At 31.2% G+C, this 17284-nt stretch overlaps 1 protein-coding gene across 9 annotated transcripts in view; it reads left to right on the top strand.

Annotated features, from left to right (window-relative positions):
• Positions 1–17284, top strand: part of Hace1 (HECT domain and ankyrin repeat containing E3 ubiquitin protein ligase 1) — an 81566-nt gene that overhangs the window by 60340 nt on the left and 3942 nt on the right. For 8 of the 9 annotated variants that reach the window (XM_015499680.2, XM_048815445.1, XM_048815182.1 and 5 more), the window contains 4 exons: positions 265–461; positions 8397–8528; positions 14886–14984; positions 15251–15321. In XM_015499680.2, the coding sequence (XP_015355166.1) occupies positions 265–461; positions 8397–8528; positions 14886–14984; positions 15251–15321 (499 nt within the window). The remainder of the gene's footprint in view (positions 1–264; positions 462–8396; positions 8529–14885; positions 14985–15250; positions 15322–17284) is intronic. The other variant, XM_048815312.1, reaches the window with a different exon arrangement.

The raw sequence follows: 17284 nt of genomic DNA, 5'->3' as shown, positions 1-17284 counted from the left end.
TAAGATATTTGGTACTTCTGAAATTTTATGACAACTTACGGAATATCTATTTTAAAGAAAGATTTCATTGTAAAGATGTGGAAAAAACAGGCTTAATATTTAGAATTACACATTTAGGAATTAGATCCATTTAAAGCCATGCTGTGAATTGGATTCTGTTTTGCAGTTTTTCAATGTATCCGTAGAGGGCAGTATTTTACCATTAAACAGATGAGGAAAGACAGAAAAATGGACTGTAACTGCTGTGTTTTTGCATTTTTTTAGGTATTCCTGTAAATTACCAAGATGTAGCATCCATTGATCCAGAATATGCCAAAAATTTGCAGTGGATTTTAGATAATGATATTAGTGATCTAGGTCTAGAATTAACTTTTTCTGTTGAAACTGATGTGTTTGGAGCAATGGAAGAGGTGCCTTTGAAACCTGGGGGTGGAGGTATTCTTGTGACACAAAATAACAAAGTGAGTATTTGAATGTTTACCTTAATTATTGTTTGAAGTTTGGATTTGATAATTTGCCAGTTACGCTAAATTGTTCTGGTACTTGCTAGAAAAGCTTTTATGCTGTAGATTAAAACATTTGGGTTAACAAAACTATCAAATATCAAACTTGAATTGGAAAGGATTGTTTTACCTAGGTAGGCTGAGATGGTTCCTAAAGCAGTCTGGACGCTTCAGTTGATCATACCAATTGTACATTTACAAATGCATTTGAAAATTTTAATAATACAAACTTAATCAAAATATAATACTTGTAATAATCACTATTTCAAAAGTGTGATTAAAGAGTTTTAATATAGGACTGGGACTGTGGGTCAGCTGTAGTGCACTTGCTTGGCATATATGAGGCACTGGGTTTGATTCTCAGCATTGCATATAGATAAATAAAATAAAGGTCTATCAACAACTAAAAAAAATATTTTAAAAAATATTTTAAAAATATTTTAATATAGAAAAGAAGAAATACCAATGTTTAAACTTTGGAAATGCTTTTAAGTTCCAGTAAATCTGTTAGACCTCTTAATGTATATATTTCTAATTTTATATCTTGGTTGTTTTTATTATTGTATCTTCTCTATACATGTTATCACAAAATCTTGCATTTGTTTTAAATGTTGAAAATCATAAACTTTTGAAAATCATAATCAAATATACAATACAGTATTATATTTTGCTATATTATGAAGGACATTCGGAATCAGAAAATCTGGTTTTGAATTCCAGTTATGTATGAATAGCATCTTCTTGTTAAACAAACCTAAAACCTTTTTCCTTTCCTTAGTCATGTTTTAATTCCAAGACAACTTCAGAATTAACCATAAAGATTGTCTGTTAAACCATTTTGTAGGTTGTAGACTTTTTGTTGTTGTTGTTATTATAATAGTGCTGGGGGCCAAACCCAGACAGAACCTTACGCAATGATAGTCATGTTCCCTGCTACCACTGAACTGCATTGCTGGCCCAAGACTTAGTCACATTTTAACAACTCATTGAGCCTCAGTTTTCTACATCCTATAGAACTAGAATAATAATACCTACCATACGGAATTGTCATTGACATTCTGTAAAATGAAAAGTAGCACAAAAGTTATAGTAGTAGTAAAGAATGCTATTGGGTAGTATTCTTTAAAAGTATGTTCTTAGTTTCACATATATAAAGGAAATTGTGAACCTGTATTAAGACATACAATTTTACTTCTTAAAACTCTTGTGCTATACTTATACAAAAATATGCAGTTGAGTTATTAGAAATAAAATCGGGAGTTGAGCTTTTATTCACTATACTTAGAAATTTTTAGCTTTCCCTCTGATTTTGTACACAAGGACACTGAATCCTAAAGAGTTAATGGCAAAGGTGATACCAAAACTCAGGTCTCCTAATTTCAAGTCTAATGTTCTTCATGCTGTATGCAAAATTAATCATATTGAGGAAAAACCTACCTAGTTTTTAATATAATGAGTCATGTTAGAATGTTGAAAATTAAGATAGTAAAGTGCTTAAATTAATTTTGAAATTTGTATGAACTTGGGAGTGAATGAAAATATTTTAAAAATCTTTAGATTGTTCACCTTGTAGTACATTTATTATTTTATTTTACACCAAAGACCAACCTTCAATTAAAGGTAATGAAGTCATAGAATCTTTTTTTTTTTTTTAGTTGTAGATAGACACAATATGTTTATTTAATTTATTTTTTCATGTGCTAAGGCTCGAACCCAGTGCCCCACACATGCCAGGCAAGCACTCCACCACTGAGCCACAACCCCAGCCCCCATAGAATCTTTATTAAGCAGGTGATTGCTTTTCAGGGAAGAACCATAAATGTAATTCTTATTGGTGAATACTGTATCTGGTGAGTAGTTTGATGAAGTGGAATGACCATTTAACAATTCAATGATACATAGCTGTGTTTATACTTGCATTTTTTAGCCACTCCACTAATGACATGATTTTTATTTAGATTTTATAAAATACTTATTAGTTTTTACATTCATGTTTTTTATTGGAATCTAGAAAGAAGGAAAATAGTAATTAAATAATTATAAATTAAAATATGCTCATGGAGGATGTACCTTTCATTGTGAGTCTTGTCTGAGGATGGAATACTATGGTAATTAAAGAGTTTGAAACATTTATTTCTAAGTGTAACACTTTTTAATTTGACCAGTTGCTTGGTTGATAATGGGCTAAATTTAAAAAAAATAATTAGGATTGATAATAGCAGGATCTCAGTCATAAATATTTTAATAATTATTCTCAACTTTTATTTTTCTCATATAAAAATTTCTCACAATAAATCGAGTCTCCATTTTCTAAAGTTACCAATATAATTGTATTATCAAATTTTTGGTTGTTTAGACATTTAATTTTTTTTTAATAAACAACCAGATTAATTTAAAAATCTTTAGGAACATACCACATCTTAAACTGATTACTTGCCTTAAAATTGTTAAAGTATTTAGTACATAAAATGTTCATTTAAAAAATCAAACCTGAAGAATATAATTTTTTTTCAATTTATGCATTCTACCATGAACTTTACTGTCACTTTAGAACTAGTCCATTATTTACTTATGTTTATAAGTATATAGTTGTAATTGTCATATCTAGAGTTGAACTTTATAATTTTAAGTGTTTTGAAATTTAAATGACTTGCCAAACTTATTAGTAAGAGAGAGCCTATTTAAACTGATTTCCACATGAGGGAGTTATTATTCCTAAATTTTATTAAAGGCCTTTGTTAATTACAGAATGAAAACAAAATGCCTTTTCTCTAAAATCCAGTATATTAAATGAATGCATGTAATACAGGCAGAAGAATATATATTAGTTCCACATTTGGATATATAATGTTTTTAATTTTGTAGCTGTCAGTGATTTGTTTTAAAAGCTAGAGGGGAAAAAATCCCTCATTGTTTTCATTTTGGAAAATAGTTGTATTATCAGAAGTTGAAATTTTAACATTTAAAGAGTTTTTCCATCTCTTTAAAAATAATTTTGATTATTAAACAAAACCTGAAATATTAGAGCCGTAATTCTTGAGTTAGATGCATCCTTTTTTGCTTAGATCTTCAGTTTCAGCTCTTGGAACTGAATGATAAACTACATGGATTTTAAATACTAGCATTGCTTTTACAATATTAATCATAAAGTTCATGCAGACTTGGATAGTGGAATGAGCATGGGGTAGGGCAGGATCTCAGGGAATGGATGGAGGAGGCAGTAGGAAAGTTGAATTATAGAGAAATATAAAGTGGTCAGGTAAGAATAAGGAAAGGAAGAAGGAAATGTTCTGGGCTCATCAGAAGGCACAGAGATGACACAGAGCATGGCATATTTGAGGACCCACAGTAGCTCAGAGTCTTGGAGCTTGGCTTACATTGCATAACGAGTGAGAGAGAAAAGATGAGGTGGGGGAGGTAGACTGGGGCCAAATTATGAAAGACTGCACCTATAACAAGAAATTTGAGGCTATAGGTAGGGATGATTGCAAATGTTAAATAAAGGTTCTGGGTTTTTGTTTTTTGTTTTTTCATTTTTGCTTTAAACTTAATATTGAGCATGAAGAATGTGTTGAAATGGAGCAAAAAAAAATATTGTAGTCAGGCAACCAATAGGAGGCTGTTGCATTGTTTTCAGGGAGCAAGCATGAGGAGTTTTCTAAGGCAGTGGTAGTGAAAATGGAGAAGAGGACATAACTTTAATAGAATTTATAGAACTTGGTTGTAATTGTTTGGAAAGATGAGAAAGAGGAAGGACTAAAGGGCGATTGCAACTTTTGTGGATTCGGCTCCCAAATGATTCATAATGTTGCCATTCTACTCTCTATTTATCTCATTGCCCTTTAGTTCTGTTTTCTAGTGATAATAATAGGATTACCTTTTGTATATTTCATATACTTGAATTATATACTTTTAAATTTTTCATTTACTGTAGTAACCTTTTGATTGAATTATTTCTCTTTATCCAATATGAAAATAGCCTTAATATTAAAACTATCTGACATTTATTAGGTGCTTATAATGTGCTAGGCAGTGTTTGAAGTGCCTTATGAGTATTAGCTTAAACAAACCTGTACAGGTGAGGAAATGGAAATATATAGGGCTAAATGGCATCACCCAAATCACAGTTAATAATTGGTGAGGCTAGGATTTGAACCCCTGTGCTAGATACATTTTTTTTAAAATAGTTTTTTAGTTGTAGATAGGCACAATACATTTATTTTATTTGTTTTTTTTCATGTGGTGCCAGGGATCGATGCTAGGCAAGCGCTCTACTGCTGAGTCACAACCCTGGCCCCTTAGATATATTTTTGAGCCTGCTTTTAAGCAAGATACTGTATTCTTTAGGAAAAAAAAAAAATTGAGTTCTCAATGGAGAAATTTTGAGACAGAGTCTTGTTAAATTGCTTAAGGCCTCACTAAGTTGCTGAGGCTGGTCTTGAACTTGAGATTCTTCTGCCTCAGCCTCCTTAGCTGCTAGGATTACAGATGTGCACCACTGTGCCTGGCCCTTTTATTTTTTGTATTGAGATAGGGTCTTGCTAAATTGCTGAGGCTGGCTTCAAACTGTTGATCCTCTTGTCCGGAGTCACTGGGATTACAGGAGTGCGATCCCATACTCATTTGAAATTTTCAGTAAAAACTATTATATGCCAGAGCAATAATAATCAGGGAGATAAATCCAGGAAGGAAGGTTTTGTTACCAACAGTTTATATAAACAGTGAATTGAATTATGTCAGTAATAGTACCATTTAAACAGTTGATTGGTTAAAAAAGAAAATCCAACAAATGAAAAAACCCACAAACCATTCCAAACAATTTTATAAATGTGGCCAAGAATATCAATCTACTTAAAGGGGGAGAAGAGCATTTTGTTTTTACTATTAAAAATTATTTAACTGTTATTCAAATAACTGTGCTTTATTGAGGTGTATATCAAGAAATAGTAAAAAAAGATTTTCAAGAAGGAAATTAGTTTAGAGAAATGTGTCAATTTTCAGTGTCCCCAATGCACTCCATAGGAGGACATAATTTAGGCCTAAAACCTGAAGAAAAGTTAAAATTTTAAGGAATATCTTTGAGGGATGATGTTATTCATTTCACATATTAAGAAGATTAGGAGATTACTGAAGCAAAATGTTTCTATAAGTAGACAGTAATTGAACTGGAATGTAAATGTCTGAAAGTTGAATCACCTTAGTCTTAGTGTGCATTCCGTTTATAGTTACTTTTCTCTTATATCTTTATATCAATTATCAGGCTCGGAGGTTGTGCTGGAAAAAAGTTGCTAGAGCTCTTTTTTTATTCTCTGTTGAGGCTTTCTAGGTTGAAATTTTCTGTATGTTAACGTATTATCTTATATATCGTCACTTCTCCAGTTTAATTCCATAGCATCTCATATTTTATGCCCTCAAAGAATTGACTGCAAAACTTATTAGGAACAGTATATGCTATCTGTTGGGGATAAAATATCTTTACTCTTAGCTTTTATCAGTTTTATTATTTTTAAAAATTTTTAATTATATTTTAACAAATTATGTTTGTATATATTTTATGGATACAAATTGATGCTATGACTTATGAATAAGTCAAGCTAATTAACATATCCATTACCTCAAATACTGACTATTTTTTGTAGTGAGAATGAATATATTAGTTTTTTAATACCTTAGAGAAAAGTCAGATTTTAGATTTGATTTATATTTATTGCTTAGTTTTGAAACTTCTCATTCCACTGTTTTATGGATTGGCTATCATCTATGTGTGCACTGTTTCCTTAAAGCTTATATGAAACAGTGTAATTTTGCAAGGATATAAAATCACCTATAAACCCTTTATAGGTAATGGAAGGTAGCTGTTATATTTCTGCATAACAAAAACAGTTGGAATGTTAGTGTGTAAAATTAGTAAGTGTTCATAGTAACAATTGGATTGCCAAGAAGATGTTAATTTGTGTTGTTTTATTTGAAGTTGTGCTATTTAAAGAGACAGGGAAAAATATTTTAGAGGCAGTTTGATTAATCACAGTTATCTTTCACTTATCTTTATTCTACTAAACAACTCAAAGTTTATAATGACTAGGATTTTATTATTTTACTGAAAGGTAATTTAAACCAAGAGACAGTCACATTTAAATTCCTTAATTGCTATGAGGATTAGGATGTGAAGGAGCTGATTTTCACAAATCCATATCTGGTAGCTATGGACTGGTTACTGAAATAAATACAGAAAATAATTAATGTTTGAAGGAATAAAAGATAAAAGTGTGAGGAAAGATTAGCACACATATAAAAATTTAAAAATTGAATGTATGAGGACATAATAGGAATTGATAAAAAAGAATGTGTATTCCAATAGATATGGAATGCAACTAATATAGGTAAACTTTACTTGGGCAATTCACAAATCTTATTTTCATACTTTATAATTCATTAAGACCTTTTTCTCCTCAGTGTTTAGAGTTATTGAGAACTCTACATAGCATATTGCTTTTAACTCTCAAAAGTTTTACTTAGGCCAGGTGTGGTGATGCATGCCTGTAATCCCAGTGGCTCAGGAGGCTGCAGCAGGAAGAACTCAAGTTCAAAACCAGCCTCAGCAATTTAGTAAGGCCCTGAGTAACTCAGTGAGACCCTGTCTGAATGTAAAATATACAAAAAGGCTAAGGATGTTGCTCAGTGGTTAAGCACCACTGTGTTCAATGCCTGGTACTAGGGAAAAAAAAGTTAGAAGTAATTTAGAAAAATATATAAAGGATAACATCCAATAGTTTATATACACATACATGTATATATGATAATCATTCATTCTGGTCTGTGCCAAAATACATTTTTTATTATCAGTTAAATTTTAATAATAATGTGTGAAAATAGTTTAACTCAAAATTGAATTGGCTATGATAAAATGAGTCATTTTATTAAGCTTAAAGTGTGTGTTGTTAATTTGTTAATGTATGCATTCATTTTTATCACTTATTTATTAAATATTTACAAAGTAGCAGCCACTCTTAGGAGCAGGGGATATATACTGATAGATATATAAAACAAAGTTCTTGTCTGCAGAGAGTTTATGTTCTAATGAGACATTTCAGTTAGAAAGCCTCAAAGTGTAAAAAGACAGAGAGGCCTAATTGAGCTTGTGTTTGGGGAATAGTTGGAGGGCCAAGGAAGAGAATTGAGTGAACCGACCTAGGGGAGGAGTGAAAAGGAATGGGATCAGTGAGCAAAGCAGAGCTCAGATCAATAAGAGCCTTACAGACTGGGAAAGGTTTTTATTTGGATTTTACTGTGTCATGTGAAGTCATTGTAGGGTTTTGAGCAGGAAAGTTATGTGTTATATATCTGTATTTTTTTTTAAGGAGAGAGAAGAGAGAGAATTTTTAATATTTATTTTTCAGTTTTCGGTGGACACAACATCTTTATTATATTTTTATGTGGTGCTGAGGACCGAACCCAGAGCCCCGCACATGCCAGGCGAGCGCGTTACCGCTTGAGCCACAACCCCAGCCCAATATATCTGTATTTTTAAAAGCCACTTTAGCTGTGGCAGGAAGCAAAATGGAAACAGGTGTTGCTGTAATCAAGCTAGAGATGATGATGGCTTGGATCAGGATGCTAGAAGTAGAGGTAGTTAAGACTAAGTCAGATTGAGAATATTTTTTAAAGGTAGATCTTACCGACAAAATCTGAGAGAAGTCATGGGTGATTGATTACTAGGATTTTGGCCTAAACAACTTAGTGAATGGTGGTTTACTGGTTTGTTGAGTTTTATGAATATTGGCACCAAATTAATTCCAAACCTTTACCTCTTAAATGAGAAATTTATTCTATCAACATTATCTTAAATGAGATTTAAAAAGAAGTCATCACAAAAACTTTTTTTTTTTTTTGTAGGCAGAGTATGTCCAGCTTGTTACTGAACTTCGAATGACAAGAGCCATTCAGCCTCAGATCAATGCTTTTTTACAGGGCTTTCATATGTTTATTCCACCTTCTCTCATACAGCTTTTTGATGAATATGAATTGGTAAGGAAAAATGTGGGTTTTGTTATTGTTGTTATTCAAGAGTGTAGAACTCTAGTTGATTAATTCAGAAATAATTTTAGAGTACTATAATGAATGGAATAAGGTATAATGAGGCATTATGGTTTAGTATTCATGTTTGAGATTTGTTATAAGGTTTGTGGTTGTAATTCTCTTAAACTTAATAAGCAGATTAACAATTCCCTAATGTGAAATGGGGTGAGGTTTTGATAAACAAAAATGGATGTATTTCTAATGTCTTTTACATAGGAGATGTTGAAGGCCTGTCTTCTTCCTGTAAGAATATTCCACATTACTCCTGAAATTTTTATTTGGCCATATCAAGTAAGGATGCTGATAGTAATTTGTTGTGCTTACAAAAGGAATTCAAAGGGCTTTTTCTTATTTTATTTATCTGGTCTTCTTCAGCTTCTTATTTTACCATATATGTAATTTTATAAATTTCTACTTTAGACCTCTGTAGAGTCCACTCTCTTTGCTATCCTTTAGTCCCTAATGTTTGTTTGTTTTGTTCCTGTAACTTATCTGCCATCTACAGTGATCTAACAGGATTTCTAATTTTATATGATTTATGTCTGGGTTTTTCTTCCATATCCTTTTTCCTTTTTTTGTAATAAGTTATTTTCAAATTCTTTGAATTATAGTTTTTAATAAAACAGTATTTTAAGTAGAAATAGCTTCTTATTTAAAAATTATAATTAGGAATAGTAAATTCACTTTGCCTTTTCATTTTACTATATGATGGACACTGATGTATACCTTTACTTTTACATATGTTGATATTTTCAATTTATTGTTCATAGTATATCTTAGTTTAGTAATGAAAAAAATTTGCTAATTTTGAAGTTCATTGCAACTTAATTTCATTAAATGTAAGTTTTGCAGTTGTTTCATGCTGAAAGATTAATGGCTTCATTTGGCATAGATTCATTTTTTAGGTAATTATAAAAGTTTTAGCATTTAAAAATGAAGGAAGTACTTTTGAACTGTTACTAGACATTACTTAAAACTGACTTTTTCTATGTAGTTGTGTTAAATTAGCCATGTGAAGTTCAAGAAAGAATTAAGTTATTTTCTAGACCTATGTGTATGTAAAAAACAGCAACAACAAAATTAATTGGTGAAAAAATTGCTTGATAATTTACTAATACTGATAAATTTATAAAAATAAAAAGCTTGCATAGTAAATGGAAAGCTCAGTGAATCTTAATGAACTGAACACACTTGTGAAAATAGCTCCCAGATTAATTCAGAAATCCTAGTACCTGAGATTTTCTTCTTGTGTTCCCCTTCCAGTCAGTATCCCCTCTCAAGTATAATCATTCTCTTAACTTCTAAAATCATATTAGGTTTACATATTTGTAAAATGTATGCCAATGGAAAGAGCTCAGTTTTTTGTTGTGAGAATCACACCTATTATTACATGCAACTGTAATTTTTTCATTTTCATTGCTGTGTAGTATTTCATTGTGTTTGTTTCCTATTGTCATTTCTACTTTTGATGAACATTTGTGGCTTCTTTTTTATTAAAGGCTAGTTCAAGTAGTGCTACTATAAGCACTCTAGTATGTCTTTAGGAGGAAAATATGTATATGTTCTGTAGTAAGTACATCTTGGAATAGAATTGCTGGGATATAGAGTATGTGTGAATTCCATGTTAGTAGATAAGTAGCAAATAGTTTTCAAAATTTATGTGTCAATTTACACTCCACTGAGCAGTGAGATTTCTGGGTGTTCCATATCTTCAACCAGTATTTGATATTTTCTGTTTTTTCTTTTTTCATTTTTGCTATTTTGGTGGATCTGTAGTGTTTTTAAATGATATTAATTTGTATTTCCCTGATGACTAATGAAGTTGTTTATTGGTTATTTGTGAATTCTGCTTTTGAAGTGTCAAGTAATTTGTCTATTTTACTATTTTCTGTTGTTCTGTTTGGAGGATTCTTTATGTGGGTCCTTTATCAGATATATGTATTGTGAATATCTGATATCTTTCAGTGAATAAAACATTTTATTTTTACACAGTTCAGCCTATATTTTTAAAAAATTTTAATGATGCACTTAAAAATTTTTTTCCTAATTTTTTTTTTTTTTTTTTAGTTTACATGACAGTAGAATCCATTTTGACATAATTATACAAGCATGGAATGTATTTTATTCTAGTTAGGACCCCATTCTTGTGGATGTACATGATGGTGGGATTTACTGTGGTGTTTTCATATATTTACATAGGAAGATCAAGTCAGATTCCTCTCACCACCTTTCCTTTTCTGTTCTTCCTCCTTTCCCTCCATTCCCCATTGTCTAATCTATTGAACTTCTGTTCCCCGCCCTCCCCATTGTGGGTTAGCTTGTACATATCAGAGAGAGTATTCAACCTTTGGCTTCTTAGGATTGGCTTATTTCACATAGCATAATAGTCTCCAGGTCCATACATTTACTGGCAAATGCCATAGTCATTCTTCTTTAGGCTGAGTAATATTACATTGGGTGTGTATGTATATGTGTATTTATCTATCATATTTTCTTTATTCATTCATCTGTTGAAGGGCATCTAGGTTGATTCCATAGCTTAGTTATTGTGAATTGAGCTGCTGTAAACATTGATGTGGCTGCATCACTGTAGTATGCTGCTTTTGTGTGTGTGTGTGTGTGTGTGTGTGTGTGTTGCTGGGGATTGAACCCAGGTTCTTATGCATGCCAGGCAAGCACCCTACCAACTGAGCTATCTCCCCAGTCCTAGTATGATGATTTTAATATATTTTTTTTAGTTGTACATGGACACAATATCTTCATTTTGTTTATTTATTTTTATGTGGTGCTGAGGATTGAACCCAGTGCCTCATATGTTTGAGGCAAGTGCTCTGCCACAGAGCCACACCCCAGCTCAGTATGCTGATTTTAAGTCCTTTGGATATATACTGAGGAGCAGGATAACTGGGTCAAATAGTGGTTCCATTCCCAGTTTTCTTTCTTTTTTCTTTTTTTGGTACCAGGGATTGACCTCAGGGGCACTCAACCACTGAATCACATCCCCAACTCTATTTTGTATTTTATTTAGAGACAGGATCTCATTAAGTTGCTTAGCTCCTCGAGTTGCTGAGGCTGGCTTTGAACTTAAATCCTCCTGCCTCAGCCTCCCGAGCTGCTGGGATTATAGGCATGCGCCACTGTGCCATTCCCAGTTTTTTGAGGAGTCTCCATACTGCTTTCCACAGTGGTTGCACCAATTTACAGTCCTTAATGGTGAACCTTTTTATGTCTTGTTTAAGGAACTTTCTTATTTCAAGGTCATAAAGATACTTTTCTGTGTTTTAAAAGTTTTTATTCTTTCACATTTAGATCTGCTACTGGGTGTTTTTGATTGTAGTACTTGAGTCAGGTTTCTTTTTTTTTTTTGTGAGTGTAGGGGATGGAGTTTTTTATTCTTAAAATTTTTTTTTTTAAAAACACAACAGCAGTGGAAAGCATTACAATTCTTATTACATATATAGGCATAATTTTTCATATCCCTGTATATAAAGTATGTTCATACCAATTTATGCCTTTATACATGTACTTTTTTTTGCATTACAATTTTAAATATACATACATACCACAATTTTTCGTATTGAATCAGGTTTCTTAGTTTGTCTTTGACTCAGGCTTTAATTGAGTTGATTCAAATTTGAGTTTAGCAGCATTGTAGTTATGGCTCTGATTTATACAATTTAAAGCTTAAATAAAAAGGGCTGGGGAAGCAGCCCAGTAGTTCAATTCCTAGTATCAAAAATAAAGAAAGAAAGAAAAAGAAAATGTTGCCAACGGTGTTGTCATTAATCCATTCTAATACTGTTGTTATTGAGGGGTTCCTACCTAATGTCTGAGAAACTATCCTTCCCTTCTGTGGTGCTCAAGAATTTACCCATGATGGTACTAGAATAAAAAAATAACATTGAGTAATGTGAATACTAGGTAAGGTTATAGCTATGAACATTTGCATGACTCATATTCTGCTAGTATTGATGATAAACATTATATCCAGTTTCAATAGACATTTCTTTTGTTATATTTTAAAAATTTAGTTCTTATGTTAATATTTTTTAAATGGGTAAATTATTCATTGGGACTTAATAGTTTTGTTATGTGCTTTTTAATGTGAAATTTCTATTTATCTATTTGATCTTGGTCAATTTAATAACTTTTTTTTGTCTAGTTGTTTAATAGGAAAATAAAAGATTTTTCCTCTTCACAAAAATTGGAATATGATAGTCATAAAATGCTTTAAATTTCTTGAGAGACTATAGTGCCCGTCATTTTTATTCATAATTATTAACAATAAAAGCACACTTAATATTATTAAAAACTTATCTTTAAACTCGTGAATTTTAAGAGACATGTAAAATTCATCACTACTTCCTTTTGGCAGATCTATCTCAAATTCCTCCCTTGAATTTCCTCATATGGCTCAAAGAAATTTTACAAAGGGATTATTTACAGAGGTGTTTATAAGGAATGAAGAAGTTGTGATGAGGCATCCAGAGACTGGCAACAGTGAAAAACCTTAATCATAACTAGGACTGGAGATACAAGTGGAAGAATAAGTGTGAAGAGTCTGAATTGCCTAGAATGTGTAGCTGTGGCTTAGGAGACAGGCTTATTGCAAAGACATGGTTCTGAGCAGGGAGGGAGCAGACTCTTCCCTGTGTTTCCCAGTAGTGAAATTCAATCTGAAGCCAGTAGCAAGGGAGCCAGTCTGTAGTACAGAGGAAGGTGGAGAATATGTTTGGGGGTGGTAAATGGAGATCGAAACATTTTTATCTAGTAAGAGTATTTAATAATACTGTGGCAAGGAGGAATAATACTTTCTATACTGGCGTTCTAAAACTTGATCTTTGGATCCCTTATAACAAAAGAGTTTTTGTTTATGTGGGTTATATCAATGAATATTTATGATATTTGAAATTCAAACAGACTTTTAGTTTATTAATATATATGACCATTCACTACATATTAACATAAACAACATTTTAAGAAACCTACATTTCCCAGGAACAAAGCAAAAATAGTGGAGGAGTGGCATGTTTTAGCAGGTTTTTGCAATTTTGTGATGTCTGCTTTAGTAGAAGACTACTGGATTGTCCTATCTACTTCTGCATATAATGAGTTGTGCTATCTTGCTTGAAGTATATGAAGACACTCCAACTTCACACATAACTTAGAAAAGGGAGAACCTTGCAGACCCACTGAATAGGATTCAAAATCCCTAAGAGTTCTCAGACATTGGCTTACATTAATTTTGTTCAGAGTACATTCTATATTAGTCAGGTATATGTTAATTATTGCTGTGGGAGATATAGCTTTGAACTACATTGTGTCTAGTCCCTGTTACAGCAAACATACTGTTTTGCTTAATGTGTAAGCACATATACACAATCATTGCCTTACCTCACTGTGTGAGCATATCCATAGTGAAATGACCATGCTGAGAGATACATATATACAAGCTCATGTTCTCCTTTCCCTTGGAAAATCTAATTGTAAATACTCTGCCATTCTCAATTTCCTTTTTAGTTATATAATTGAGATTTTATGTATGTGTGTACTTGATGATCTTCCTGAAAATAAGAAGCCTATCAAGAGTGATTAGAAGGCCTAGGGATATAGCTTAGTGGTAGAGCACTTGCCTAACATGTGTAAAGCCCTGCGTTCCATTCCCAGCACTGCTCCCCTGCCCCACAAAAAAAAAAAAAAAAGGAGAGTTTTATTTTTTTATTGTCTTGGGGAAAGTTGACTTTTGATATGAATTATTCCAGAATAGAGTTCTTAAAAGACTCTATTCTGGAATAATTCTTTTTTTGTAAACAATTACTTTTTATTATATTACCCATTTTTCCTAGTGATAAGGATTTTTTGAAGAGCTTTCTTTGTTTAATCTTATATTTATTTCAGGACTTTGTTGTCACTTTCATTTGAGAATATGGTCTTCTAATAGAATTTAACATATTTGCAAAAAAATCATGAAATAAAAATAAAGTAAATCAAAGGTAATATTCATAAAATTGTTGCATATTTAAACTGTTGTTGTGTATGTTTATGTATAAACTTATAAGCATTTTCTTTTTATATTTTAATTGTACTAAAGTGATAACATCTCCACATGTCATAATATTTGAAATGATCAGTACAGGGATTCTTTCCCATGTAGTGCTTGTAATGGATGGCATGCAGAAACTGTCACAAAAATAAATCAGTTTTATATGGGATTAGTTTCTAATGAAGGCAAATTTACTATTTAAATGTAATAACCTTTTTATTTCCCAAAGAAGATTAATGAAATATTTTCCTTCTCCCCCAAAGGAGCTACTGCTTTCTGGCATGCCAGAAATTGATGTGAGTGATTGGATAAAAAATACAGAATACACAAGTGGCTATGAAAGAGAAGATCCAGTTATTCAGGTAAAAATCTCTCTAGAGCTTAAAATGAAGTTAAATTTGCCATTTAATTTTGTAAGCTTTTCAGCACTATTGGATGATAACCTACATTAATTAACAAAGTAAAGTTTCCCCCTAAATTTTTCTTGTGGGAATATTGCATATAAAAGCTTTGTGTGAAATCATTATTGATAAATGAGTTTCATAGAATAAAATATGCTTTATGAATATTGCATATTTCTTTGGTATTAAGTCTATATTTATTCTGAAATATGAGTTTTTGTTGTTAGTGGTTCTGGGAAGTTGTAGAAGACATTACTCAAGAGGAGAGAGTTCTTCTTTTGCAGTTTGTTACTGGCAGGTAAGAAGTGTTTTTATGATGACATAGAAAGAATTTAATGTATTTTATGTCTAATGGCTTAGAAAAATAACCATAGAGAAAAATAAAAATAACCATAGAAAATAACCATAGAGAAAAAAAAAGCTGTTGGTATCTTACCTCTTTTTTTACTATTTTAGGTATTAAATAAAGATTTATGTGGTATTAAAGATAAAACATTTATAGTAGTACTTGATAAATGTTTAACACATTGAAAAGACAGTTCCAACTAGGACTTTTAAACAATAACTTATTATACTTAAATAATCTTATTACATTTGAATAATTTGTTTATCTTTGAAGTATATTTTATAATTTGGTAGTCTTTTCATTTTACAGGTAAGTGAATGTTAGTAGCCAAATTTATAATATTTGTATGTTGCTGACTTGGTTTAGTACAAAGGATATTCAGTTTACCCTGGATAAATCATAAATACACACATTGACACACAAAGCGCATTTTATATATGCATAGCAATTTTGTCAAATTTATATATGCATAGCAATTTTGTCAAATAAGAAAATTCTTATCAAAACTTTGCAATGTTAAGATTCATGGTCTAAAAAATAATTTGTGATAAAATATTTCTTTGAAGAGTTCACTTATAGGGTCAATTAAATATAATAGACATTAGAAAATAAAATGTCTTTAATATCGGATAAGTGGATTTTCAGTTTTTTAAAAAATTTTTTATTCTAGTTTGTTATATATGACAGCAGAATGCAATACAATTCATATTACATGTATAGAGCACAATTTTTCATATCTCTGGTTGTATACAAAGTATATTCACACCATTCCTGAATGTACTGTTTTCTTCTATTGATGAAAACATGGTTCAATTTTTGCATGAGTAAATGTGTAGATCTTCTGAAAGTTAGGAAACAGAAAATTACTTCACCAGCAGTAACTACTATAAACAATTTGATGTTTATCTCTTTCTGCACATTTAAAAAAACAACCATCAATGTGTATCTATATAAAACATATATAATTTTGTAAAATCCATTATTTTCTTATTTTAAAAGTAGCATATAACCAGTATAGAAAATTTAAAAAATGGAGACAAAAAGAAAATTTTGTTAAGTAATCTCACTATTTAGAGATAACTACAAATAATATTTTGCTTTATTTTCCTAGTCTTTTAACTATATAAATAGAAAAATAGTTGAGTCATACTATAAATCTAATTTTAATTAGTAAATGAAACATGACTTAACAGATTGTAGGCTAAATGTATGAAAAAAACTTTGTTTTCAGGTTTATTTGGTGTCTGAGTGCCAAAAGATACTCAAGAGATTTGAGTAATTTAATAAAAAGAATTAAACATTAATTATATTTTCTATGTAGAAAGGTTAAAAAATTCAGATAAAAAAGATTCCCCTCCCATCTTAATTTCATTGATTATGCCAATTCTTAAAAATACAAATCTGCTAAGTACAAACTTAATATCTTGCATAGAATTTATCACCCTCTGTTTATACACTCAAAAAGCTTTCATGACTTAAATCTTCAACCTGTGTTTTAACAAAGTCACATAATTAAGGGCTCTCTACTTCTGGCTTATTCTTTCTTACTTAGTCTTTTCCCCCATATGAGAACCTTACCACCACAGTCATCAATGATTGACTTAAATTATAATTCAAGGATCACTCTATATAACATCTTCTCTATTGCTTGACTATATTCAATTTCAGACTTCATAGCAGGAAAAGTATATAACACAGCTTTATGTTTTTCACAACATCTACCACAAGGCCTTGTACCTTTAAGGCACTGAATATATCTATAAGGATACATGTATGATTCTTGGGTGCTTTTTGTCACATGTGCTCGAGAATGAAGCAGGATTTTCCCTCTGTATCCCCCTAGTATGCAGGAACATTCCAAACATATTTAGAAGAAGAGAAATTATTTTATTTGGATAGTCAGTTTTGAATACAG

This window comes from Marmota marmota, unplaced genomic scaffold (assembly GCF_001458135.2).
Source record: "Marmota marmota marmota unplaced genomic scaffold, marMar, whole genome shotgun sequence".
Classification (NCBI taxonomy): domain Eukaryota; kingdom Metazoa; phylum Chordata; class Mammalia; order Rodentia; family Sciuridae; genus Marmota; species Marmota marmota.
Note: the sequence above shows the minus strand (reverse complement) of the source record. Positions and strands in the feature narration are given on the sequence as shown.